General features: G+C 56.3%; 1 protein-coding gene across 4 annotated transcripts in view; it reads right to left on the bottom strand.

Moving 5' to 3' along the window:
- Positions 1-941: 941 nt before the first annotated feature.
- The window catches only part of LOC111146894 (transmembrane and coiled-coil domains 3), a 40687-nt gene continuing 14611 nt past the window's right edge, over positions 942-27017 (bottom strand). For 2 of the 4 annotated variants that reach the window (XM_022502621.1, XM_022502620.1), the window contains 6 exons: positions 22582-22768; positions 15588-15705; positions 12465-12660; positions 8772-8922; positions 4432-4511; positions 1275-3295 (listed from right to left, as the gene is read on the bottom strand). In XM_022502621.1, the coding sequence (XP_022358329.1) occupies positions 2939-3295; positions 4432-4511; positions 8772-8922; positions 12465-12660; positions 15588-15705; positions 22582-22768 (1089 nt within the window). In that variant the 3' untranslated portion in view covers positions 1275-2938. Of the gene's footprint in view, positions 3296-4431; positions 4512-8771; positions 8923-12464; positions 12661-15587; positions 15706-22581; positions 22769-27017 lie in introns of all 4 variants that reach the window. The other 2 variants (XM_022502622.1, XM_022502623.1) reach the window with 2 other exon arrangements.

Genomic DNA, 27017 nt, shown 5'->3' with positions numbered 1-27017 from the left:
GCTCTGCCCTCAGGCGCTGGGGATGCAAAATGGAAGAAGAGGCGCCTCGAGGCCACCGGAGCACAGGCCGCCTGCCCGCCTGCCCGGCAACGGGGGTGGGCGCAGGTGAGAGAGAGCGTCCTGCCTGCGCGTCCCCACCCAGCGGCGTCCCCACCCAGCGGCGGGAGGGAAGGGCAGGGAGGTGCTCTGAGAGATGAAGGCCACCGGGCCGGGCCGCAGCACTTGTCGTCGGTTCACAGCAGACCGGACGCCACTCCCTCCCTCCCACAGAGAGCGCACCGGTCGTCACGGGGGCCCCAGGCGGCCCCTCTGCGGTAAGGACGCTGGTCGAACTGCTCGGCTGCTGAAGCCCATCCTGACGGGACACTCCACTCACGGCGCCCCCCGGGGAGCCCTGTAAGGGTCGGATCTTCCAGTCCCGGGTTCTCGGAAACGGGCCATACAGGAACCAAAACATACTTTAAAAGTCAAAGTGACAGCTTGGCTTTGCAAATAGCACGTATTCACGTGGTCTCTCAGAGAACGATGAGGCAGGGTATAAATCACCCTGATCTTTGAAAACTGTCAAAGCGTTTAATACAAAAATCTAAAAAAATTCCAAAAAATATCAATTAACTCCTCTGATTGTAAATGACCTTTATTAAAGCAAGCATATGCTTAGGATTCAAAACAAGTATTTTAAAAGAATAACATACGTGAGACAAACTGACGTGAGTGTTTTATTTAAGATTATTGTAATAAAAACAAACAGGCATTTGAAAGATATTTGTTATTTTAGAAAACAGACAGTAAGGACTAAAAGTAACTTCCCAAACTCACCGCCAGAATTAAAACTTCACATCACAGAAATGTTTGATAACAAATATCGGCCAACAGATTACAACACAAAAGTTGAATAAATAAATAAACCTTTCTGATTTTTTTTTTACCAAAAAATCATGAACTGATGAAATAACAATAGAAAATGAACATTAATTTCAGGAAAAAAAGGCACATCCAGGCAAAACCGTCAAGGCGATCCGCAAAACGCAGCGTCCTACGTACACGGCGCGTGACCGACGACACAACGTGTTACTCTGGACGGCCCGAAAGCACGGCGGGAGGCCGGCCCGCCCGGCAGACGGGGAGCCCCCTCCACGGAGTGCTCGGTCCCCGAGGCGAAGGGCTCCCAGGATGGGTGGCCACACACAGGTCTCCCTTCCGAAGCTGTGCGTCCCCATTGCTCCCGTCACAGACTCGACCGTCTCTCCGGCCGAGGCACACACCTGGTGATGGCGGCTCGCCACAGCACCGGGGCCAGCAAGAGGCTGAGTGTGGTCACGCTCAGGACGAGAAGGTACACCTACAAAAGGCAAGGCTGTCGGCGGCCACGCGCAGGACTAGGAGGTGCCCCGCACACCCCACAGAGCCAGGGCCGCGTGCACACGTGGACGGAGCAGCAGGGAGCCCTAGTGCGCTGATGGGGAACGGAGCCCACGGGCTCAGGCCGCCAGCGAAGTGAGCACGCGGCCTCTGGGCAGGTCTAGGACAGAGCCCGGGCGCGGATGTTGTTCCTCAGCCCTTGCTTCTTCAAAACCAAGCCCCATCCCATCTCCCTGACACGCGTGGGGACAAGGGGACAAGCATGGAGGTCTGAACACTTACAGCGCGTCCCAGGCACCCGGAGGAGCTTTTGTACTCCTTTGGCCTAAATCAGGGCGCGGGTGTGCAGAGTCAGCTACTGGAGGCAGCTGGTGGCGGGGGGAAGGGGGGGGCTCAGGGGCAACAGGGTGCCCACGGGAAGTAGGCTCGCTGTAAGGGGGCGGCAGGCAAACGCCCGCCCCGGTTCAAGGCCCCACCCGACAGGCTCACACAGGTGTGCACAGAAAGGGCAAAACTAAAGTCAGGTGCAGTAGGGGGCTGGGGTCCTGCAAGGTTTGAGTGAACTACTGAGTAGGAGCTGCCATCCGTGAGCCTGGACGTCCACAATCCCCAATCTGAGAGTGGCCCATCCCTCAGCTAGAACCGTGGGCCTGGTGAACGGGTCCCCATGGTTCCGAGCGCGTGGGGGAAGCGTGTGCGGTCTCCTGGCTGCTCCTACACCGTGACCCGACACTCATCCATTCATCTACGGCAGAATCCCTTCAACGTGCACCCTGCTTCCACCGGAACAGCGGCGTCACCGGTCCTCAGATCACTCGGGGCTCACGCGGGCCCTGCTCTAAAGGACGTTCACTCTTACCACGGTGGACGGCAGACTGTGACCCACTGACCCTGGGGTGGGGGCCACAGCCCACAGGCCCCAGCCAAGCACAAACGTCCTGCTTGCCAAATTTAAAGTGACAACCTGGGGTCATCAGACGGTATTTATCAAGTTCTAACTCACGGCCAGTTTTCCAAGGGCAAATGAACGAGACTGGAGAGGACGACAAGGCAAGTGCACCGCAGCAGGTGGGCGTGCGCCCAGCCGGCCGGCGAGAAGGCCAGGCCCAGGAGGAACGGACCAGAGACAAGGGGGAAGGAGGCAAATGGGGGGTGGGGGGCTCGCCTTCCAGGCACCACGAGGGGGCTCAGCGCCCTGCACACTTCAAACTGTGGTGGGGGAAGGAGGGAGCTGATCAAAGACACCCCAAGCTTTGGGATATATTGATACATAGGAAAAACCTCCGAGTATTTTATACATAGGAAGTTTCTCATCATTTCTATTGAAGTTTTCATTCCAACTCTCTAAAACTTGGAGACACGGTGTCTTCAGAAGCACCTCTCACAGCAACCCAAACCCTTTGACAGAGGCAAGTGTTGCGTCGTATTTTGTGAAAAAACCCAAAACAAACCAGGGACTTTCGCGTAACAGCGTTCTAGGTCTGCCTTTTCAGCAGTCTCCAGGTTCGGACCCGAGTTCTCCGACGTGGTCCCGGGAAGGCCGGGGCTCTTGGCTGGGCTGACGGCCATGCAGGAGCTAGCGGGGAGCTTTCAGACTCGGTGTTTCTCTTTTCGCCAGAGATACCACGGGGCCGGGGCAGCGGCCACAACGAGTCAGCCCTCCACGCCAGGGCAGAGGCGGTACGCCGGCCCCACGCCAGTGGCGGGCAGGGTGCTCAGACACCAGGGTGGGGTGTGTGGGCCGGGGCTCCCCAAACACACACAGAACGGGGAGCAGACTCACCTCCCGAGAAATGATGCCCGCTCTGCGCGCTCTGCTCCCCAGCACGAAGGAGAGCTCACTGACCTGCGCCAGCCCCGCGGCCACGATCCACTTGACGTACTGACTGCTCTTCGGCAGGAGGAGAGACAAGACCAGAGCTGCCAGGGCAAACTGCCGGGATGTCTGTGTCACTGCCTCGGCCGAGCAGAAACCAGACGGGAGCCCTCGCCTGACACACTGGGGACTCGTGCAGAAGAGCCCAAGGGACAGAGAGTGGCTGACAGAGACCACGCCAAGTAACACCAAGGTTCAGGCTCATTAGCAGACAGCTGGGTTCCCCCAAACGAAGTCAACAGCAGTAGACACTGGGCAGCCCTCAAGGACACCTGACTTCCCAAGGACAGCACCGTATCTCTGTCACGTGAGCAAAGTCTAGAGGCGAGCAGCCCGGAACCCGTGGGGCGAGTGCCGCAATCGCCTGGGACTCAGGCTCCTTCACGTCAGGGGCGCCTGGGCGGCTGTCGGTTCAGTGTCCGACTCTTGATCTGGGCTCGGGTCCTGATCTTGGGGTCGTGAGATCAAGCCCCCGTGGGGCCCCATGCTGGGCAGAGTCTGCTGCGTGAGATTCTCCCCCTCTCCTTCTGCACCTCCCACCCCAGTTCACAGAAATCGGTATCTTCAGTCAACGTCTATACTCTACAGAGCCAGACAGCCACTGGACAGGTCCCGGGACCCCGAAATGAATGTTAACGTGGCAACTGGAGAGTCTCCTGTCACGGGGCACCGGCAGCCGGGAGGGAATCCTCAGCGGCTGCTAAACGGGACATTCGGGGGGTGCCTGGACAGGCTTGGGAGGCCCCCGCCCTGCCCCAGGGCCCTGCCCACGGCACCTCTTCTAGCTGGCTGTTCCTGAGTTATATCCTCCTACAATAAGCCACCGACTTAGTGGGCAAAAATTTTATAATAATTTGAAAACACAGCAACAGTGAGATGTATGCTCGGGAAGAACATCCGAGGCCTGGGGCCTCCCGGGACGTCCACAAGTCACTTTCCTGGCTCCGCTCTCGTGACTCCCCATTTCAAACATACCCGATTCTGAGGCAAATGAAGGAAAACAAACCCCAAGGCCCTGGTCCTCCCCTGCCCGGTGCCCAGACTGCTGGGAGGCAGGAGGGGCTCTGGGTAAGCGGCCTTGTTGGAGCTTTGCAGACTCCGTGTCACTGCGGGTAGGAAGTTAGGCTCTGTGCCCCATAAATAAAAAATGACGGGTGCTGTGCCAGCCGCGAAGCACCGAGGAGACTCCATACCTTCACGATCACCACCGACAGCGTGAGGACCATCAGGACGGTGAGCTCGTACACCACGAAGGTGGGGAACACGTGCAGGCCTATGAGGGAAAGGACAGACACGGTCACTCTTGCGGGTTACCACCGGCCTCATCCTCCAGTCACGAGACCGTGATGCTCAGGCTTCCTTTTTCCTCGACCCGGACAAAGTCACCTGGTGAGTGTGACCCCACAGGGCCCCGCACGCGTGGCTCGCGCTGCTGGCGGCCCTGGAGCTGGCTGGCCACCGGGACAGCGGCCCAGGTGCTGAGGGCTATCCTCCAGCAGACCTCACCCCCAGCACTTGGCAAATGGCACAGCAGGCAGCGGCCGAGTCACTTTCCTTTGTGAAAACACTCCATGCGAGGCGCAGACACTTCCAGGGCCTGGCCACTCGCAGCCCCTCGCCGCCCTGACAACGCCCGAGAACAGCTTTCCCGCCGCGGCTATGCCTGCTGGGAGGCTCTGCGTGCTGGGGAGCCCCTCCTCACTGGGTGGCCGGCCCCACAACCCTGAGGGTGGCACCTGGAGCTCATGTCGGAGCAGGAACACGCGCGGCCCCTCAGCAGCCTGCGTCTACCCGTCTGACTCAGAAACACAAACCCAAGAAGACAGCCTTCTGGCCCTGGAATGCAGACGCGTCCACCCTTGACGGCCCTGTTGCTCCACGGGGGCGGCTGACAAGCACCTGCCCCACCTCCTTCCCGGCAAAGTCCCTCTTCCCGGGTCTGCCTCAAGTTCCTCCCCAACCTGCGGTGCTCCCTGAGCACCCCCCACGGCCCAAGGCACACCCGGCAGGGCAGGAGCTGATTCCGGGGTCTTCAGCCCGCTGGCACGACAGGTGTGGACCAGCTCTGGCTACACCTGTGCTCCTCCAACTCGTCACGGCGTCACCCGCAGTAGGAAGTGACCAGCGTGAGCACTCTTGTGCCCGCATCTCCGACCAGGCCCGCAGGCATGGCCCAGATTGGGGAGCGGGGCCCTGCCCACCCATCTCCCACCAGGCACCCTAATGCTTGTGTTGCTGACTTGCCTCAAGGTTCAGGGGCCTCCCTAGCCCAAGGGTAAGTGTGCGCTGGGCCCAGGCACACAGGCCAGACGGCAGAGGCTCTCCACTCCGGTGGACACTGCTCACTCACGACCTCCATGCCATGAGCAGGGCGCCACGTATGCAAGGCTTGGAGACAGAGACAAAGTCTGTGCTGAGGCATGCGGCCACCAGTCCTCCGGCTTACGGCCATTCACTCATTCGTCCTCTCAACAGATACCACCCATGCTCCTGGGACAGCACAAGGGGCACAGGCTCTGCACGCCCACGCCAGGGCCACCGCCAACAAAGCATGGACCCTGGTGGGCCTCCCGACCTCTCTGCAGACGTGAACTTCAGGACAAACAAGCAAACACAGCACGGGAACCAGAACGCGGCACGCAGTCTGTCCGTCAACACTAGCCCCACGTTCACCTCGAGCGCGCACTAGGCCCGCCGATGTCGGGGGGAGCCGTCCCACCCCACTGGGGCCCACAGCGGCCTCCAGGGCGCCTCCAAGAATGAGGAGGGGCCGTGCCCACTTCTGAATTCCTCTCTGTGTCCCAGGGAGGGGATCCGAGAGGATGAAATCCTCAGTGAAAAGTCTGTAACAAGAAACATGTAAAAAAACAAAAGGACACCCAGGTGGTTCAGTTGGTTGGGCATCTGCCTTCAGCTCGGGTCATGATCCTGGGGTCGTGGGATCGAGTGCCGCATCAGGCTCCCTGCTCCACGGGGAGTCTGCTTCTCCCTCTGACCTTCTCCTCTCTCATGCTCGCTCTCACTGTCTCTGTCTCAACAAATAAAACCTTAAAAAAAAAAAACAAACACGTCACAGGCTTCATCCATAAGATGAGAAGTGACGGGGACTCATCACCGTGGTTGTGCAGGGTGGTAGAGGGCCACAGGGGCCTGGTCACCTCCACTCCATTCTGCCTCTAGAGCTGCCCTGACCAAGCTGCTCCAGTTCACATGCGGAGGCCACAAGCCCATGTGACTGCATCCGGAGATGGCTTCCGGGGGTACTAAGGGTGACAAGAGGTCACAGGGTGGCTGCCTGAGCCGGCCAGACTAGTGTCCTCGTAAGAGAAGGGGACACGGGAGTCCTCTCCTGCATCCCTTCCTTTGTCTCCATGTGTCCATCTCTCGATCTTGGTGTCTGTCCCCGAGCACACTGTGTCCCAGGAAAGGACACATGGGGACCCAGCAAGCAGACAGCCACCTGCAGACCAGGAAGAGGCCCCCTCAGCTCCACGGTCGGCCGGACGCTGGCCTGCGTTTGGGCAGCCAGAGCCATGGCTCAAATACTCATCAATACAACATGAACGAAGACGCCTGGGGGGCTCAGCTGGGGAAGCGTCTGCCTTCGGCTCAGGTCTCGGGGTCCCGGGATCGAGCTCCGTGTCCGACTCCCTGATCACTGTGAAGCCTGCTTCTCCCTCTCCCCCTGCTCGTGCTCTCAAATAAAAAGAGTCTTTAAAACAAGACAGCACAAAGGAATGGGTCCGGTGGGGTCTCAGTGACACGGGGCTCACAAAGTCAGGTGCCAGCTGCGCCGTGATGAGGAGCAGAGCCAGCGACACCTAGAGCAAGAGGGACACGGGAGCTGAGTCCGCACTGCGTCCCCACCACACGTGCCTGGGGCCCTCCTGCCCTCTGAGGGTCCCGCCATCTGCACTGAACCCCCTCCCCGAGCAGCTGCTGCCTCGGCATTCAGCCCCCGGGGGGGGGGCCCTCATTCACTCCAGACCCCAAACTGCCCTTTGCTGGTCACACTGGTCTCACTGCTCAGAGCTTGGTCAGGGCCCTCGTGCCCCTGTTGTGGTTCTGGGACCCCAGGGTCACTTGCCCTGCCCAGGACTGACTGTGGCCCGTGGGCCCTCCAGTCCTATGGCCCCGCAGGGCCTGACGCACGGCAGGGGTCAGGGACCGGGTTCGTGTGCACGTCACTGAGGCATCGTCCCAAACAGAACACTTCTGTGTCGCTTAGAACCCTAAAGAGAAAAGCTCAGCCCGGAGCGGCGGGAGGGTACACACACTTCCGGCTGAACGCGATGGATCAAAGCAGAAACACGCAGCGCCGTCTCGTCGTGGGGCACCCGCGATCTCTGCAGGTCAAGAACCCTAACGTGAGGAAGAGCCGAGCGCGCCGGTCGGAGCGCGTCGGCAGGTTTTCTCATCTAGCTGGCACACGCTGCCGCAGCCCCCAGCCAGGACGCGAGCCACGCGGGCGTCCTTGCGATGCAGCCCTGGGGGAGGGTGGCCCAGGACTTAGTCAGAGGGAGCTGGCACCTGTCGGCCTCATGGGTCCTCGCCTGGAGAAGCAGCGGTCGGAAGGGGGAGAGCAGGATGAGGGGACCTGGGGGGCAGGAGGGACAGAGACACACAGACCCAGACACAAGGACAGAGGACAAGGGACGGGACGGGGACGCACGGGAAAGGGGGCAGCGTGAGGGGCACGTGTGGGCGAGAAGGTTCTCTCGGAACACCACGGACACCCGTCCCTAAAGCAGCCGCGAAGGGTCTCCTCTGGCCTGGTGACAGGCGGTCTCCCACCCTGCACCCCACTCTCAGGACCGGCCGCCCGCGCTCTTTGAGGTTCTGGGTCTCGCTGGGGCGGCCCTGAGCCCGTCAGCGGGTGCAGGCGTGGTGCAGGAGCTTCCTGGCTGGAAGGCGGCCGCTGCATGGTCACCCCAGGTGAAGAAACGCCCGACAAAGGGGCACTGGCAGAGCAGCGACCTCCACAGGGCAGATGAGTTTTCTGGCATCGAAGTTAATCTTCCTTCCCAAATGTCCTGTTTTGGTGCTGACTTTACGCTGCTAACCTGCTGGGCACCTGTGCCTTTCCCACGGAGTCGAAGGTGGGGTCGTCCTCCCCGAGGGCATCTGAGTACCCCTGGAGCACGGCCGCTGATCAACAAGTTAACGTTCCTGAGTGCAAATGCCCCCTTTTTATTAAGATCTCTCTGCAGGGGGCGCCTGGGTGGCTCCGTGGGTTAAGCCTCTGCCTTCAGCTCAGGTCATGATCCCAGGGTCCTGGGATCGAGCCCCGCGTCGGGCTCTCTGCTCAGCAGGGAGCCTGCTTCCTCCTCTCTCTCTGCCTGCCTCTCTGCCTGCTTGTGATCTCTGTCTGTCAAATAAATACATAAAATCTTTAAAAAAAAAAAAAAAAGGATCTCTCTGCAGACCCCAGCTGCCCTGGAGCTGTTCTGGCCGCACAGACAGAAACACGTGAGTAGGTCGCACAAGTCTCACAGCCACCATGTGACTGTCCCGGGGGGACAAGGGCAGTTACCTATGGACGCGAAGAAGATGATAACCAGGAAGTCACGGATGGGCTCAATGTAAGCCACGACCTCCTCGGTGACCATGTGGCCTTGGGAAGAGATGAGCGCGCCGGCCAGGAAGCAGCCCAGCTCCATGGAGACGTCCAGCAGCTCCGTGACCTGGGGGAGACGGAAGGGCCACATGTCACTCATAGCCAGGGGTGGGTTCACACCCAAAGGCTGGTGTGTCGTCACAACAAAGGCTCATCTTTAAGTCCCCAGAGGGGCCTCTGTGGGGACGAGCAGAGACACGTGCAGCAAGTGAAGGTGAGTTGAATCTGCCATGTAGGGAAAAAAAATTAAAATTTGAAATAATCATTCAAATTTTTTGAATGACAACATTTTTGAAAATTTATTTTAAATATTTGTGACAGATTCTCTTTATCCTGACTCAGTGACTACCCAACTACGCCAAGAAAACACGTTCACGTAAACCGTCCCGTCTCCAGCCAAGGGCACGTCGAAGGCAGTGTGACCAGCGAAGCCCGAGGGCACAGGACCCCAGACGGGGACGCCCGCATGTCCAGCGGCCGGGTCGCCGCCCAGGTCCAGGCTCCAGGGCTCCTGGCCACGGCCGTTAAACACAAAGCTTCGGGTGCGCTCCTCCGCGAGGCGATCCCGACGCAGGACAGCCTGAAAGCCGCTGCCGTGTCTTCCTCTGCGGAAGTGAAGCCACACACAGAGGCCAGCAGCCGCCAGAGAGGGCGGGAGAGAAACTCGCTCCGCAACCGCGCCGGGACGAGCCCCACCACAGAACGCACGACCCTCACACCAAACACCAAGGAGCCCCGCTGAGAAACGCAGGCGGGAGCGGCCGCACACGGTACGCTCACGGGCCACGGATCGCAGGCCGGCACCCGGGCTCTCCCTGCGCCCGCGCCCCTGCAGAGGCGGCTCACGCCGAGTGGACTCCGGGACCTCGCGGCTGCTGGAGAGCCCGAGGGCCTGGGGAGCCGGGCAGCAGGCGGCGGCAAGTGGAGAGTCAGGCCTGCACACTTGTGCTCACACACTCACACGCACCTGTCCTTTCACACGAGCACACGTACAACCACACACTCGTACACACGTGTGCCCACTCTCATGCCCTTGTGCTCACTCACACAAGCACGCGCACACCCACGCACCCACACCCACACACTCAACGCCTCTTGGCTTCTGACAAGGTGACCTGCGCCCCAGCGCCACGTGGAGAGCCACACGCGGCACCAGACGTCACGCACGGCCCCGTGCACCGCGCTCTCCCGGCCCCCCGACGGCCGCGGCTCTCAGGCGAGCAGCAGAGCAGGTCATCCTGCGGGAGACTCGGCCTCCGACCCGGGGAAGACACAACCTGGCGGGGCCGCGGAGCGCCATCCGGCCGCAACCTGGAACTTGGAGCGCAGGAAAATCAAGAACTTCCGTTTATTAAAAACGCTATGAAGAGAGCGGAAAGGACAGTCACGGGTGAGAAGATACTAAGCAAACATATGGGACACAGAATTTCGGCCATAAAGGGAGCGGAGCGCAGAAACCCAGGCGCCCCCTCAGAGCAGGGACGCAGGGGCGAGTCCGCGCACGCAGAACGCAGGAGCGCAGTCACCGTGCCACGGGGGGACGGGCGAGCCGGGGGCAGTGGGGGTTTTGGGGAGCAATGACAGAAATGTTCAGACAACGCTGACCGTTGCACGGTGCTGTGAACGTGCTGAAAACCACAGACTTGTACGCTTCCATTAAAAGGGCTAAAATGGCTGATTTTGTTATACATATTTTTAGTAAAAAGAAGCAAAGACAAAAAATTTCCCAGAATATGTTAAAAATTCCCGCAAATGAGTAAGAGAAACAGCCAATGCAACAGGAAACGACCCGAGACTTCTGACGGGCCGGCCCCAAGGAGGGTGTCCACGCAGCTCAGGAGGGACGTGGAGTCAAAGCCTTGAGGAAACACCGCATGGGTGCAGGGGAGGGTGCAGAGACCCTGACCGCTCCTCGGCGCGGGGGTGGACATAGCGCGTCCCTGGCTGCCTGGCGCCCACCTCAGCACCAGCAAGCCGACGCCCACGCGCCCAGCCGGGAGCACGCCAAGGGGGGCCGTGAACGGGAACCAAGCCTAAGAGCCAACGACAGACGACGGGCTGTGTCACACTCTCTCAGCGCCACGAGGGTGCCTGAGCTGTAAGACCGTCTCGGGAGCAAGCCGGCCGGCACCTGACGCGCATGGGGACCCGAGCAGCTTCTCGGGAGGAAACCAGCTGAACCTGTGCAGCCGCTGGGACGACAGACGGACGTCATCCGGGCAACTCAGCTTTGCCGGACGTCATTGTCAAGAAAAATTCTCCAGAATGAACAAAGCAACGTAAGAAAAATGAAAAACGTCACACACGTGAGCAGCTTCGAGCAGAAGCGAATCTTAGACTTCTGCCAAGATTATAAAATAGTGGTAGACGACTAAATCATACACAAGGAATCAGTTTTTGTTAAAATCCTTTAAATTAAAATTAACCTTTTAGTTCTGAGGGAAGTGTCGATTCACCTGCAGTGTGAGAAACCATCCGAGGAGATCGCACACACCCCTTGCTCGGCCCCCCCAGTGGTGGCGTCTTCCTAAGCAGGGCGCGAGATCACAGCCAGGCTACGGACGCAGCACGGTGCTGACACGCGCAAGGGTCCGTGACAAGGATCCTTCCCCCACCCTCTCCTCACCGCCTGGCAACCAGCAAGCTTCCCTCCATTTCTGAAGTTCTATCATCGTAAACGTCACATGAATGGAATTACACAGTACGTGACCTCAGGACTGGCTTTTCCTGCTCAGGATCCTTCCCTGGAGAGTCACGCCCCAGCTGTTTCAGACCTGGGCGGTCCTCTTGGTGCAGACGGACCACAGCTGGTGGAACCGGGCACCTGCTGAAGGACCGGGGGCTCTGGCTGCTGTGAGACAGCCGCTGCGCACATTCCCAGCTGAGCTTCTGGTGAACCGGTGAGGAGAGCAGCTGTGGGGCTGCAGGCGACTCCAGCGCCGTGGACTGTTTGTGGGGCTCTGACCGCCTCTCCCCCGTTCTCTCACTAGGAGTGTGTCCTTTAAATAAGAAGCCTGCTTCTAAAATGAACCTCCCATTTTCTTTTTCAAATTTTCACATTATGGCACAAGAAGTTACACTGCTGACCAGCTTTGTCATCACCGGACAGGACCAAAAACTGTTCTACACGGTTAATCCGGTTGCGGACACAGAGCTATCCGAAAGTCTGGGGCAGTGTAGCGCGGGTGACGCCGGCAGTCCACGCGGCTCTCGCAGCCAGGCAGACCTCCTGCGGTCCCACACCCGAGGAGCCCTTTCCACCAAGTGCCTAACGAATGGGGGCACCTGGGACGCTCAGTCTGCTGCTCAGGTCACGATCTCAGGGTCCTGGGATCGAGTCCCACGTCAGGCTCCCTGCTCAGCGGGGAACCTGCTTCTCCCTCTGCTCCTCCCCGACTCATTCTCTCTCAAAAATAAAATCTTGAAAAGTATGGGAACAAACAGGTTCAGCTTGTTGTATTAATACTGAGGGGGGAGAGTAATGACTGTGCATAAAATAAAAATACGACCACGTGTTTCAAATATTTCAACTACCTTAAATTAAAAAGATAAAGAACTGATCATAAGCTTTCAAGTCAGTATGTAAGTAACAGGTATTTTGAGAATTACCATTAACATTAAAAAGATGAAAGCAGAGATTCCTAAGATAAGGATTTCTTTGTTCCCTTTGCCTTCCACATGCAGTTTCCGATAATATGGTCCAATGAGGTAAGTCTTTACAACAAGACACAGAAGGAAGGCGGCAGCCAGCGAGAAGAGGCTCTGGCCGACCAAAGCCAGGATCCGCAGAGTCTCCATGACAGCGCTAGGAGAGAAGAAAGGGGAGTTACTTCACCTCCAGAGCACCCTTCCCTGACACCCAATAAAACGGGCTTCCACTCGTTTTTCCCTGACGTCACAAAATAAATTTCCCAAATCATTTTTATTTCCAAATACTAAAAACATATCGATCACATTAATTCTAAACAACTTGGTTCAAACTAATTCCTTGACTCTAATATGCAAGCTCAACTGTTTTGCCATCAACTTTGAAGCAAATCCGTGTTATGGGGCATGAGGACTCCTGACCGCAGCTCACGGCTCAGTGACTGGGACAGAACTCCTCACCCGGAACTAACCCCCACTCGAAATTCCTCCCGAGGCAACCGTCACCCTGCAGGCTCAGCACTCGAGGTCCAGCCACACGACCCCAGAGACCTGCCACCAAACAGCCCCTCGTGGCCAAGCCAGAACCCCGAATTTCCTGTGGGTTACTTCGTCTCAGAGAACAGGATTTGGGGCTGAGCTCCTATTAGAATACGCTATTTACTTCTCGGAAAGTATTCTAGATCTCAGTCAAAAAACTCACAGAGGAAAGGCACTACTGCGTGTTTATTTTTACAAGGAGTCTGCGTATTTTTTACTTAATTTATTTTTGGAAACTTAGTTCATCATATTTACGAAATGATTTAGTCTAAAATTCTGGTTTCAAAGTTCTCAGTGGAAGAACACTGATCTGATTACTAGGTGAGAATTCATCGCTGTAGTCAAAGCTTAAACTAGCAGCAACGGGCACGAACGTCAAGTCACACACGACAGATCACGTGGGGGAAGGAGACCCAGCAGGGCTCGAGCGCCCTCCCAGTGGAAGGCTCCTCACCGGTTCCCCACGAGGGAGGCCAGCATATGGACCTGGGGACTGAGTCTTGGCAGGCCTGCACATAATACACATTTTGTTTTCAAGTGACTTGGGAGCACGTACCACAGACCATATCTGAGTCCACAAGATAAACACCTCAACAAACTTAGGAGAGTTAAAATCATACAAAGACTGTTCCGTGGCCACAGTGGAATCAAACTAGAAATCAGTAAGACAAAGAGAACAGGAAAATCTCCATGAACACATGGAAATTACACATCAGACTTCTAAATAATCCACAGGTAGAAGAGGAAGCGTCAAAGGAAATGTTTTACAGTAACTGAGCTGAATGAAGATAAAAATGCAATATATCACAATAAAAGAAACGCAGCTAAGACACAGCTGCAAGGAAAATTTGTAGCACTCAGTATAGTAGAAAAGAAAAAAGGCTTCAAATCAATAACCTATGTTCACAGCACAAGAACCTAGAAAAATATAAGAGCAAAATAAACCCAAAGTGAAGGAAAAAAAAACAAAAGGAAAGGAGGAAAGGAACAAAATATGTAAAAAAAGGAGGGGGGTGGAAACCAACGAAATTAAAAACAGAAAAACAAAGAGGGAAAACCAGTGAAACAAAGAGGTGGTAATCTGAAGAGACTAATAAAACTGCCAAACCTCTAGAAAGACTGACCAAGAAAAAGAGAAGATGGGGAGCAAAACAGATCCTACAGACACCAAATGGATGATAAAGGAACCTACAAACAATTCTACACAAACAAACTTGACAAATGACACGGAACGGACCAACTCTTTGAGAAACCAAGCTATCACAACCCAACCACATGCAACAGATGATGTGAACAGCCTCCACTAAGCACACTGAATGATCTGAACAGGACCACTAAGCAAACTAAATTTGTAATTTAAGAAAAATCCCCCAAAAGAAATCTCAAGACAGGTTTCACCAGAGAATTCTACCAAATATCTAAGGAAGAATTAACAGCAGTTTTATACAATGTTTTCCAGAAAACAGAGAGAGAAGGAACATGTCCCCAATCGTTTTATGAAGCTAGTATTACCCTAATACCAAAACTAGAAAAGATTACACACCAATCTCGCTCGTGAACTCAGACGTAAAGATTCTCAACACAATACCAGCTAACTGTGTAAAACGCACGGAGAGATCACAGACCACAACCCCAAGACGGGACTCATCCTCGGTGCTCACGGCCGGTCTGACGTTCCCAAGTCAATCCACACAACCCGCGGACTCAGCGGCCCGAAGGAGGAAACCATGTGATCGCGTGGAGAGAGGCGGGGAAAGCACCGGACGAAATCAAGCGCCAACAGCAAAAACTCTCCGCAAACTTAGAAGGGAACTTCCTTAACCGATGAAGAACCCCTACAAAACCCCCAGAGTTAGCGTCCCACTTCCCGCGAAGGAGAAGGAGCGGATGCTTCCCCCGCCACGAGGAGGGCAGGAACGCACGCTCACGTGCTGCTCACCAGGGCCCGGGCGCCGCGGCCTAGCGCAGCACCAAGCGATGAGAGGCTCCCCGATGAGAAAGGAGCCAATGAGGGACCGGAGTCAGCACTTCAAGGGGCTCCGCACACTCTCCCAGTGATTCCCTTTCTGGAGGGTGTCCCGCGACGGGCTGTGCGCGCTGCAGAGCCTGCGACTTTCTGCATAAATTTATTCTCCCACTTTCCCATCTGACTTCTCTCTCCACGTGAACCTAAGCAAGTGCAGCTCAGGTTCTGGGACGATTTTACTGGCCGGAGGGAAAGAAGGACCAGGCGAAACGGTAACAGTGGAGACACTAACGACGAGAGCCCACAATGACGGCGTGCGCGCATGCATACGCACACGCACACTCAATCGCGCACACGGTCCCACACACAAATCCTTCATCCAGGCGGCCCCCACACCCCCCGTTCCGGCATTGTTGTAAGCGCTCTTCTCTTTTAACCCGTTTGCTCCTAACTACTCTGTCAGGGAGTGACTCCCCCCGCGCGTTCTAGACGACCAAACTGAGCAACAGCGGGGTTCGGTAGCTTGCCGGGGCGACCGACGCAGGGCCGGGCAGTGGGCAGCACAGCGGGGCGGCGCGCACCTGGAGTGGGAGCCGGCTCCGGCCTGGATGAGGGTGGGCATGCCGGCGATGAGCAGCCCCAGCTGCACGTCCTGCACCACGAGCATCCCGAGCAGCACCGCGCCATAGTCGACGTCACCTGCCGGACGGAAAGCCCATCGGTAGCACAGGGTTAGAGAGAGAAAGTGTCCCGAGTTGAAACACAAACATCGTGCAAATCTCCAAAATAATGCCGATACTTTCGACGCCTCACAGGATGCATGCAGACTTTAAAATCTCTTTGAGAGCAAACACGGAAACATCTTAAAAACTTTTTGTAAAGAAAAGCTCCAGTTTATATGAACTTTTACTTATATAATTACAGAAAAAACCGCCATCGTACAAAGAAGGCGTGGACACAAGAAGGTGACGGGCCCGGATGGCCAATTTCACTCTGCGTCCCCAGAGCACGGGAAGCAGCCTTCACGTCCAGCCTTTACTGCTCCCCGAAGCGATGCAGGGGACCGGGCCTCGCCCCTCCTGCTCACACCTCCAGCCCGCTGTCAGCACCACGTGGCCACCCGTCCCTGAGACAAACGCAGCTCTGCTAAGAACACCGGCTCACCAGGTGGGCGGACAGAAAGGCCGCAGCCAGGGCCTGAAGGGACTACGTCGCTCCTCTGCAAAGACGGTGGGACACGGGTACCATTTTCCCCAACCTAATGTGTCACATGGGCCCCTGACATCTCCATAGTCAACCAGCAGTTCTGGCTTTGGACCCCTCTTTGTCTCCTTTTTTTTATTTTTTTTTATTTTTTTATTTTTTTTTTTTTTTAAGATTTTATTTATTTATTTGACAGAGATCACAAGTAGGCAGAGAGGCAGGCAGAGAGAGAGGAAGGGAAGCAGGCTCCCTGCCGAGCAGAGAGCCCGATGCGGGACTCGATCCCAGGACCCTGTGACCATGACCTGAGCTGCAGACAGAGGCTTAACCCACTGAGCCACCCAAGCGCCCTTTAAAGATTTTATTTGTTTGAGAAAACAAGTGAGCAAGAAAGCACAAGTGGGGGGGCGGCAGGGGCAGAGGGAGAAGCAGGCTCCCTGCTGGACAGGAAGCCTGACGTGGGGCTCGATCCCAGGACCCCAGGACCAAAACCAGAGCCAAAGGAAGACGCGTAACTGGCTGAGCCACCCAGGCCGGGCAGCCCTGGGCCAATCTTTTAAAACGTGTTTCTAAGAACTCAACTGTCATGTTCTCCACCCCCACCCTCATAAAATAAGCTGTTCTTTTTCTTAAAAAAAAAAAAAAAAAAAAAAAAAAAAAAAAAAAACAAAACAAACCTACTCCTAAGAACAGATACTTAAAGGCCAATCTGATAAGAGTAACCTTACGGAAAGGAAGAAGGAACAAACCAAATAAAATAAAAATCCCTTAACAGCAGCAAAAGACACAGTTGATCCTTCCAGGAGGCTGCGTCTATTTCCCATGCAAAGTTCAATTTCTGGAGAACAGAGAGTCTCTTCTTAGGGTTTTACAGCATCCTGAATGGGTGACCCCTGCTTGTTCCTGTGTCCCTGAGGGTCGCACAGCTCAGTAGCAAGAACCCGTCCCTCACAACAAATATGGGAGGAGTGCGACTCCTTCAACAAACACCTAGGTGGGTCCACGAGCCCTCTCTCCTGACCTTGGGGAACCTGTTAGGTCCTGCGCGCGCAATAACAGGGCCGTCGTCCTCCCCAAGTCCTCACACGAGATAAGGGAGCTCCGCCCTGTGCCCATGCTGCTGCTGCTTCTTGACTTTGAGGAAATACAAAACCGCTAGTCACACCGTACTTTTCAGAAATCGTCTTTGATGACTCACCGCCAGCACTCTGTAGATGGTTTTTAAGTTCTGTTCTTTGCCTCTCACTGGTTCACAGTCCAAGGTCTTCATTCAGTGGGCACGAACACCACCAGGGGGCAGGCAACAAGGGACAGGGCGCAGGCCCCCGCACGCCTGTGCCCAGGACGCCCCTGCAGAGAAGGCCGGACGGGAGGGACACACGCCCGCTGCAGCGACTCGTGGGGAAGGCAAGTGGTGCGGTCACGACACGGACGGGATTACCCCGACTGAACTACTAAAAATTAGAGATGCCACTTTGAGTATTTCTTCATCTGTCTGCATTTTGCATTAAGTTAATTTCTGTTTATCGCTACGAGAGCATTTATTTTCTCTCCTGTTTCTATCGCTTTCATTAAATACTTTAAGTGTAAGGAAAACCAAAAACGTGAGGGATCCCACAGACCCATTACTGCGCGCGGCTACCCCGAAAACGTCTAAGAACTGGTTCAGGTGTTGGAGCAGAAGTAAGGTCCTGGAGACACTGCGGCGACTCCCAGCGAGCCCCGTGGGCAGCTGGGCCCCTGCTGCCCCCCCCAGTCAGCGCCTTAGTCCTCACGCGGATTGTTTCCTCGAGGGTTTTAACACCCGGGGGCCGGGAACAGCACTCGGTTGACTTTGCGACTGTAAACTACGTGACAGAGTCGCAGCTGCGGCAACTCGGTTCTCGTTTCTGCTCTCCGTTGTGTCCGAAAATTACCCACGGCTGACGCGTCAAGATTTTCTTAAAAACTGCTAGAGGGGGGCGCCTGGGTGGCTCAGTGGGTTAAGCCTCTGCCTTCGGCTCAGGTCATGATCCCAGGGTCCTGGGATGGAGCCCCGCATCGGGCTCTGTGCTCGAGGGGAACCTGCTTCCTCCTCTCTCTCTGCCTGCTGGTGATCTCTGTCAAATAAATAAACAAAATCTTTTAAAAAATAAATAAATAAAAATGAAACTGCTAGAGAGGGGTGCCTGGTGGCTCAGTCGTTAACCGCCTGGCTTCATGTTGGATCCTGGGTTCCTGGGATCGAGCCCCGCGTCGGGCTCCCTGCTCAGTGGGAAGCCTGCTTCTCCCTCTCCTGCTCCCCCTGCTTGTGCTCCCTCTCTCGCTATTTCTCTCTCTCTTTCAAATAAATAAAATCTTCAAAAAAATGAAAAATAAAAAAGTAAAACTGCTAGAGAATACAGCACTTTGCCCATTCCCCAGTCGATGGGCACTGGGGTTTCCAGTCTTCCCACTCCTGCAAGCGCGCTGTGCTGGACACTCCAGCACTTTCGGGAGCACCCCTCCCCTTGCTGTGTGCTCACAAGGAGATTCCCCTTTCATCGCCACTCCCAGCCTCCCCCCACCTTGTGCCCTACCCTGTCCATACTACTCCCACAGACGAGTGTGGTCCACCCGGGCAAGGGGACAGCGAGGTCACAGTGTGGGGGTCTCTCGCGGGCTGGTGTTTCCCAGGGAGGCCTCTGAGTCCATGTAGCATGGGGCTGGTAGCAAGTCTCATTCTGGGGATGGGGACCAACCCCATCTTCTGTGTCACCTTTCATCATGATCAAGCTGCTACCATGACCTCTGGCTGCCTGACCCTTCATGATGGGCATGGAAGGCTGGAGCTACCTACTGACTCCTTGGGGGTCTGGGCCCCACTATCCAATGGACTAGCCCGAACCCTTAAGAAGTGGAAAAGGAGAATCTGGGCAACACCACACCCACACGTGAAGACACGGGGCGTCACCCTTGGGCACACACCTCCTTCTGCTCTCAGGGTGCATCTCTGAGGACACAGCTTTGCACAATTTCAAACTTTCCGTAAATTACATGAGACGAGATGTCTTCTGTATTTTGTATTTCTTCCTTGACAGCATAACGATTAATTCATTTTTACATCTGCAGTACTCCAGTATATACGAACACACCGTAATCTAACTACCCATTATGTTACTAAACACTCAGATTACTTAAATTTTTACTACCAAAAATCATTGTTTTGGGGGCGCCTGGGGGGCTCAGTTGGTTAAGTGCTTGCCAATGGCTCTGGTCATGATCTGGAGTCCTGGGATTGAGTCCCACGTCCTGGTGGGGCTCCCCGCTCAGCAGGCAGTCTGTTTCTCCCTCTGCTCTCTCTCACTTTTAATTAAATCTTAAAAAAAAAAAATTGTTTTGAATATTCTTTCACATCTGAAGAGCTTTCTAGGACGTGTCTCTAGAAACAGAAACTTCTGTTTGTGGAAGTGTTTCCTTAAGCACTGACCCAGCTCACACTCTCACTGACAGTGCAAGGGCCCGCACTCCTGCCGACACAGGACACACGGTCGGGGCTCCAGGCTGGCACATGCGCGGGCTGGCCCGCACCTGCGTTCCCCAACCACCGCTGAGTCCTTCTTCACCCCTATTCATGACGCACATCTTCTCCTCCCTGAGTTTGCCACCAGGATATCGGCCCATTCTCCATTTGGGTGTCCTTCTGTTCGGATTACTGTTAAAGTTCCTGATGCGTCCGAAGCATTACTTCCTTGCACCCCTTACATACGTACCAACTGTCTTCTCTTAGTCCGCAGCTTTTAAAAAACGCCTTTTTAGCAGAAGTTTTGCAAGGTTCCATGTGTTCAGATTGGTCGACATTCTTTCTTTTGGATTCTGCATCTCGAGTTCAGCAATCCTTTCTACCCTGAGGTCACAGGGTGGCGGCTCTGAAGTTCTGCCCTGCACATTGAGGGGTTAAACCCACATCGAGCTGGTCTGGTGTACGGCTCAAGGAGGACTCGGATTCTCTTCGTCCTTGCGCACAACTGATTCCCACCCACCCAGACGCCCACACGCTCCCCGCGCATGTGTGCGCCTGGCTGCCCATCCCCTCCTGCCCCATCTGGCCGGGACACAGGGTGCTGCTCGAGCGCAGGGACAGGACCTCAGGGCTTGTCATCTGCTGCACAAGCCCCACACTTCCAATTAATATTGGCTATTCTCGGCCTTTGCTCTTAACAAATAAACTGTAGGCTCAGCTCACCAAGTTTCAAGAAAAAACCTGCCAGATCTTTTACGGAGGTAGACGGGAGCTTGTAAACTTGGGAGTCACAACGTCTTTATGTATTAAGTCTTCTCGTCATGAGCACACGCTCTCTCCTCAGTAACATTTGGTACTTTTGTCCTCAAAGGTCACACACACATCTTTTCAGAGATTTACTCCCAAGTTATTTTGTGTGGCCATTATAAATCAAAGCTTTTCTTCCCCCAAATGACATTTTCTACCGGCCCTGCAGGTACTGTGTGTTAGCCTGTGAGCTTCATTACACACGTCCACAAAGCCCAAGTCTGTCAGTATGTCCACCCACCTCCCAAACCTGCAACCCTGGTGGCACCCCCGTTCCCACAGCTCGAGCTCCAGGCCGGCCTTCTACAAAGTGACAGAGCCTCCTCCTGACAGCCCCTACATGAAACACAGGAGGCACGTTCTGGAGGAGGTGAACGGAATCTGCGAGCCTGGAAACACACGTGGCTGGGCTCCTCTGCCTTCCTTGCCCGGCGCTCAGTGCAGGGAGAGACGGGCCGCCACGCCCTGGAGCCTGTGCGTGTCTGACGACGACTTCCCTTCCACCGGCTCCTTGGTGACAGCTCGGATGGGCATGACCGCCGGGCATGGTGGAGGTATGCGGGTCTCCTGTGTTCTTGGGCAGCTGTCAAGCCCTCCCCCTTGGTCCCTGGAGCTCTGCTGTTGTACTGGAACGTGCCGAGAGTACATTTATCCTCCTGTTTCCTACTCGGTTCTGGAGTACTACGTTCAAGCTAAAGGCTCACGTGGTTCTTCAAGTCTGAATGCTAATGGCGGTTTCCTCCACTCTGTTCTTCCAGGACCACTACCGGATCCGTCCTGAGCCTCTTAGCGCTTCTCCCCGCCTCATCTCGTGGCTTTCTTTTCTATGTCTTCTGTCTACACTGTGTCCTATCTTTGTGTGAACTGAATAGGTGTGATTCCTTCACTTCCGTCTGCCTCCAGCATGCTCAGCTTACAGGGTTAGGAGACCTGTCCACATCCTGACACCGGGTGTCACGGGTCTCTCCTAGCTGACGACGGCCTCACACACACCGGCACCCAGCGTGTGGGCCCTGATGCAAGGTGTTTTCATCCTCCTTCTTCACCGTGACGGCCCCCTTCACCTCTGTCACGTGGGTCTTGTGAGGGGTGGTCCTAATCACAGGGCTATGGGGACACTGGGGCCTCCACAGATGAGACCACCAACTAGTCCAGTTCCAAGCCAGGAGGCTGTATCCATGACCCGCTGAATCACGAAGCAGCAGAAGACACGAGACTATGTGAGAGGTTTCCCAGCCTCTGGTGCAAAACCCCCGGTGTCAGGCAGCGGGGTGCCGTGTGTGGCCACAGATGACGCCAGGAGCCTGTAGCCCCCAATTATGTGTACAGTGAGGCGGGTCTTACCAGAGAAGCCAGCCCCACGGCTCTGGTTTTCCCTTTTCTTATTTCCCTCATTGCTGTGTTGGTGCAGGCAAATTTCAGTGTAACGCTACTAGCACATTTAAACTGTTTTTTTTACTCTTACAAAACAAAAACAACGAACATCACCGTAACAAGTTCACATGATGTAAAAAATGGCGGTGCGGTTGGAGCCGGGCTGTGCCGCCGTGAGACAAACTGGAACGTTCATCCCTCAGCTTCTGGGCCGGTCTGGCCTCACCACATCCAGTAACCATCAGAGGCCAGTGTCTCACTCATGGAGCCGAAGCTGGTGCCTTCGGCCCCCGTTGTCACAGAAATGCGTGAGCCCTGAGGCCCAGCAGGGACGAGCACGAGGAATGATGCCCGAGAGCCGCTGTTTCAGGCCGCAGGTCCCAGACACACGTGACGACCCCACGCGAGCACAGTGCTGACCCTGCACGGTTTCAGCTCGGGTGTAGCACGCTCATCTCCTAGGCCACCAATTTTCATTTTCCAACATGGATTTGTTTCTCTTGAACGTGGTCCTCAAACTATCCTAAATGGACAAGCATGGAAATGCCGCTTTCCTAGTCCAGTGGAGACTGGAAAAGCTGAACACCATGACTGCCAGGAGAGCCCCACGACGGGGCAGAGCTGTGACTCATCTAACAGGCCTTCGGAGTGAATCCAAGTCAACGACCACCTGGTACCCCAAAGCATACTTACAGCCCGGCCCCACCTACCTTCTTTCTCGCCCCGGCCGCTGCCCACGAGGAATCTGGACACCAGCGGTGTGCTGGACAAGGACAAGCAAGTAGAGATGAAGATGCTCTGGGTGGGTCTGATCTGCAGCAGGTGTCCCCATAACAGGCCGAACGCGATCATCAACAGCGTCATGTAACACGGTCCCTGGAAAGCTATCTTCCACACCTGGAAGAGAACACATCCGTTTAGTGACGTTTAGTGACGACGCGCAGAGCACGTGCGCGCTGCCTGGCCACGGGCCTCAGTCTCCCAGGGAGGAGCTCTGCCCTAAACACCTCATCAGCCCAATACCCAAAGTCACGATCTGAACACAATAAAAACAGCGGCCGCTCCTGTCGGCTTCCCGAGTGCTCAGTGCTGTCACAGGGACGAAACACACGCCTCTCTCCGTGTGACACGTGTCTGTGCACACATCACCTAACCCTCTCAGCACGTCGCCATGGTGGACAGCACCACCTCCCCCTCCCTGGATGGAAACACGAGTTCCATGGACACCAGCGCGGCTCGGTACCCCAGTACTGACGAGTACCTCGGTGTTCTCCTAGCGCTGTGTTAGACGTGATGGAAACTGTCAGGTTTGAGTCAAGCTCTCTCGGGTTCTCAGCTGCGTGGAGGAGACACAGTAATGAAGGCGATCTGACGTTGACACCAACGGGAACGGTAAATACTGACAAAAGACACCATCCTGAAGCTCATCCTACCCTACTGGAAAGCACCGGCTCATTTTCTTCTCGCCCCACACCCTCTCAAGCACTCCCGCACCCAGGCCCTCGGGCAAGGACACGAGGGGGCCCGGAAGAGGGGCAGAGGGGCTCAGCACAGAGGCTCTGAAGCCAATGCCCGAGACCCCACGGGCTGGCCAGCCTCGTCTGTGTGAACACACTGTTCCCCTTTTGGGGATCTGAAGGATGTGGCCTTGTCCTCCGCCGCTCTGCTTCTTGACAAGAAGCCGCACTTCCCTCAAAACCACAGCACCGTCTCTGGGAATCAGCGCAGCCGGGAGGCTCTTCCTGAGGCCACAGCTCTTCCCACGGCTGTAACCGGCAGCCTGCTTGTCCGCCACAGATTCCAACTTCCCGAACGAACTGTAAGAGCCTCCTGGCACTGTCGAGCCCAAGTCAAATGGCGGGAGACTGACAGAGGCAAAAGAACTGGGATTCAGCCCTGAGCACACAGCCGATCTGCTCTCGGCCATGAGGTTCTGGCCAGCCCAGAGAACGCTTAGCCCCTGAGGCTGCCTCTCCAAGGTCCGGATGCCACACTCCCTACTTCCTGCCCATGGCAGTGGTGATCGCTGTCTTGGCTAATGGCCTCCCAACAGCTCTCCCTCTTCCTGTCACAGCCAGGAGCGGTGGGAAGGCCCGGGAGCACCTGCAGAGGTAGCCACAGCGCCTGGGGAGGCTGGCATGCTGGATTTTAAGATTTCCAAGTTGTTGTTTTTTTTAAATATTTTATTTATTTGAAAGAGACGGAGCTAGTGAGAGACAGCATGAGTGGGAAGGAGGAGGAGAAGCAGACTCCCCGCCGAGCAGGCAACCCAACGTGGGACTCGATCTCACGACCCTGGGATCATGCCCTGAGCCGAAGGCAGCTGCTTCACTGATGCAGCTGCCCAGGCGCCCCAGCGCTCCCAGTTTCAGGCAGCCCCTCCTGTAAGGGACGGGGGTATTCCTGCCCACAGTGGAGCCCGGAGCTCAGGCTTGACTCTGTCCTGGCCAGCCGGCTGGCTGTGCACCTTGGGGAGGGAATCGTCTCTCTAGCCTGCGTCCTCCGCCTGCAGACGAAGGCTGGGCTGATGATTTCTGAGGTCGCCACCACACTTTGGTCCGGAGGATGGGTATCTGTCTGCCCGAGAAGCACGGTGAGCAGGGGACTGTGGGAAATGTGGGCAGTGCCCGTAGAGGACTCCTGCTCTACACAAAGCATCTGGACCACCCTGCACTCCCGGAAACACAGGCCCTTGGGCCACACATATCAGAGCTGGCTGCTCAGCAGGGTCCCCAGACAACTCCCCGTGTCAGAGTCAGGGCAGCGCATGCCCCGCACATCTGCACCCCAGACACATACCCCCTTGAGCTCCGTTTTCATGTCTCTGTCCACAACCCCACACATGCTTCTGAAATCCCAAGACAGGAGGCCCACAAGGCAGGGCCACACAGCTGTGCACACAGCCTCACACTCCGCAGCCACCAGCGCCTGGAACAAGGGTCTACTGAGGGGACAGATACGGAGAAAAAAGGGAGAAGACGTGGTTCGCACACAGAGACGGAACGGCCGACGTGGGAGACAGACACGGGGAGCCAGGACACGGCCAGGCAGGGACGCAGACACGCGACAGGCCGTGCGGTCAGGAGACAACGACGGCAACTCTGCTCAGCGCCAACCACGAAGAAGCTCCCAGGCCTCAGTGCTCGCAAAGCTTCTAATCAGACTTTCAGGTGGTTCACAGGAGACCTAAGGGGACCTTCCAGCAATTCCTTCAAAAACCTACTGAACGATTCCGCACCCTGACAGGGCACGTGGGTGACCTGAGACCGTGCTGGTACTTCAGGCTGCCCTGGAGCTACGCCCGTGACTTCCTCTGCAGAACAGGAAAGGCAAACAAACGTGTCACTTGACAGTGTCCTTCACTAGGCGGAGAGAAACCCGCAAGCCCGTTGCGGGCGGCCACCACGCGGGGCTCCGTGTGAGGAGTCCCGGCTCCCCCCAGACAAGGTCACTACACAGGGGCCGGGCCCGTCCACGCGCCCTCCCACTTCTCACACCACGGCCCACGACGACCAGACGCTCCCACATCTTCCTCCCGAGCCCTCCCCGGGGCGCCCGGCCCAGTGCGATGGCAAACCCGGCGCGCTGCAGGCCGGCCACGGTGCCAAGGGGTGCGGCTTCGGGCTGCGTCCAGCCAAGTCCGCGTGCCGCCGCCGATCGCTAACCGCAGACGCTACCGTGGTGAAAACCAGGACGATGAAGAAGGAGAGCCCGGACACACGAATCTCTCAAACCCCTGACTGCGCAGGACACTGAGGTCCGAGGCGCGCGGTCCTGCGATGAGACCGCCAGGCTCCGTCCCTCTGTCCCAAACCGCCGGAACCGCGCTGTTCGCCACCGGCTGCTCTCAGCCGCACACACCCGAGCCGGAGAAGCCCACGCGAGCGCCGAGCGAGGACGGCCGCGAGGAGACCCTTCCTGCCCACGGAACCCCGGCTCCCGGCAGACCCAGCCGGTCCCCGCCGGGCCATGGCCACACAACGCGCCCGTGAGCACAGCGGAGAGAGGGGCGCGCCACTGTCCTGGCAGCACCGCACCTGGGACGTCCGGTGCGCAGGGTAAGCCAGAAGCACACAGACACGAGACACCTGGAGAAAGCGCAAACGTGACCCAGGGCAGCCGTGAGAAGGCGCGTCTGGAGAAGCACATTAGAGGAACCGACCGGAGGACGGACCAGTGGAGCTTTCCCCGGGGAAAAGCAAGACGGCAGAGAAACGAGAGGTCCGAGAGGGACAGGATGAACAAAGACTGACACGTTAATGCATGTTCCTTTGTTACCAACAACGCTCAGCCCGTCTCCCGGCGACACACGTGGAAGCGTGGCCACAGCACCTGCTGCTGCTGTCTTTCACAGAAACGCCACCGTGTGGAGCCTGACACCTCGTGTGGGTTCACGCTTCCAAAACCTTGTGCTTGATTCTTTCCCTCGGACGGAGAGGCAGCATTTGCACCAGCAGGTTAAGGCTCGTCAGTCACCCAGCTGGGCCGGCCCGGCCTGGGGTCCTCAGGCACCGCAGTGGCCTGCCAGCCCCTCTGTCCCCTCCCTCCCGCCAGCTCTGCAGCGGGCTGCTGTCTTCCTCTGCGAGGGAGGAGCTTCTCATTAGCTCCCTTCCCCTCTCCATCCCGGTGGCCCCCGGAGCTCAGGGCCAACGCGCTTCCCGGTTTTCACCGTTTCCACACACACCCGGTCCCAGTGGCGACCGGCCTTGCAGGTACTGGCACTTTACAGGGACAGAACGACAGAATCACAGTTTGCCACTCGTTTAGGAATTAAAAGACCTTTTTCTAGGGTAACACACTGAACATCTGATGCTGTGGCAGTTCAGCCTCGAGCAGTGTCTGACCTTTTTGGAGGGACCCCATTATGTAATCTCAAACACATCACTTCTCAGACTGTTTATGAAATCAGCCACATGGAAGCTAATTTTTTTTTTTTAAGATTTTATTTATTTGACAGACAGAGATCACAAGTAGGCAGAGAGGCAGGTAGAGAGAGAGAAGGAAGCAGGCTCCCCGCTGAGCAGAGAGCCTGATGTGGGGCTCGATCCCAGAACCCTGGGATCATGACCTGAGCTGAAGGCAGCGGCCTAACCCACTGAGCCACCCAGGCGCCCCATGGAAGCTAATTTTTATGCATTTAATTTTC

This window comes from Enhydra lutris, unplaced genomic scaffold (genome assembly GCF_002288905.1).
Source record: "Enhydra lutris kenyoni isolate GAN:26980312 unplaced genomic scaffold, ASM228890v2 scaffoldscaffold15, whole genome shotgun sequence".
NCBI lineage: Eukaryota > Metazoa > Chordata > Mammalia > Carnivora > Mustelidae > Enhydra > Enhydra lutris.
The sequence above is the reverse complement of the archived record's forward strand: the minus strand, read 5'-3'. Positions and strand labels throughout refer to the sequence as shown.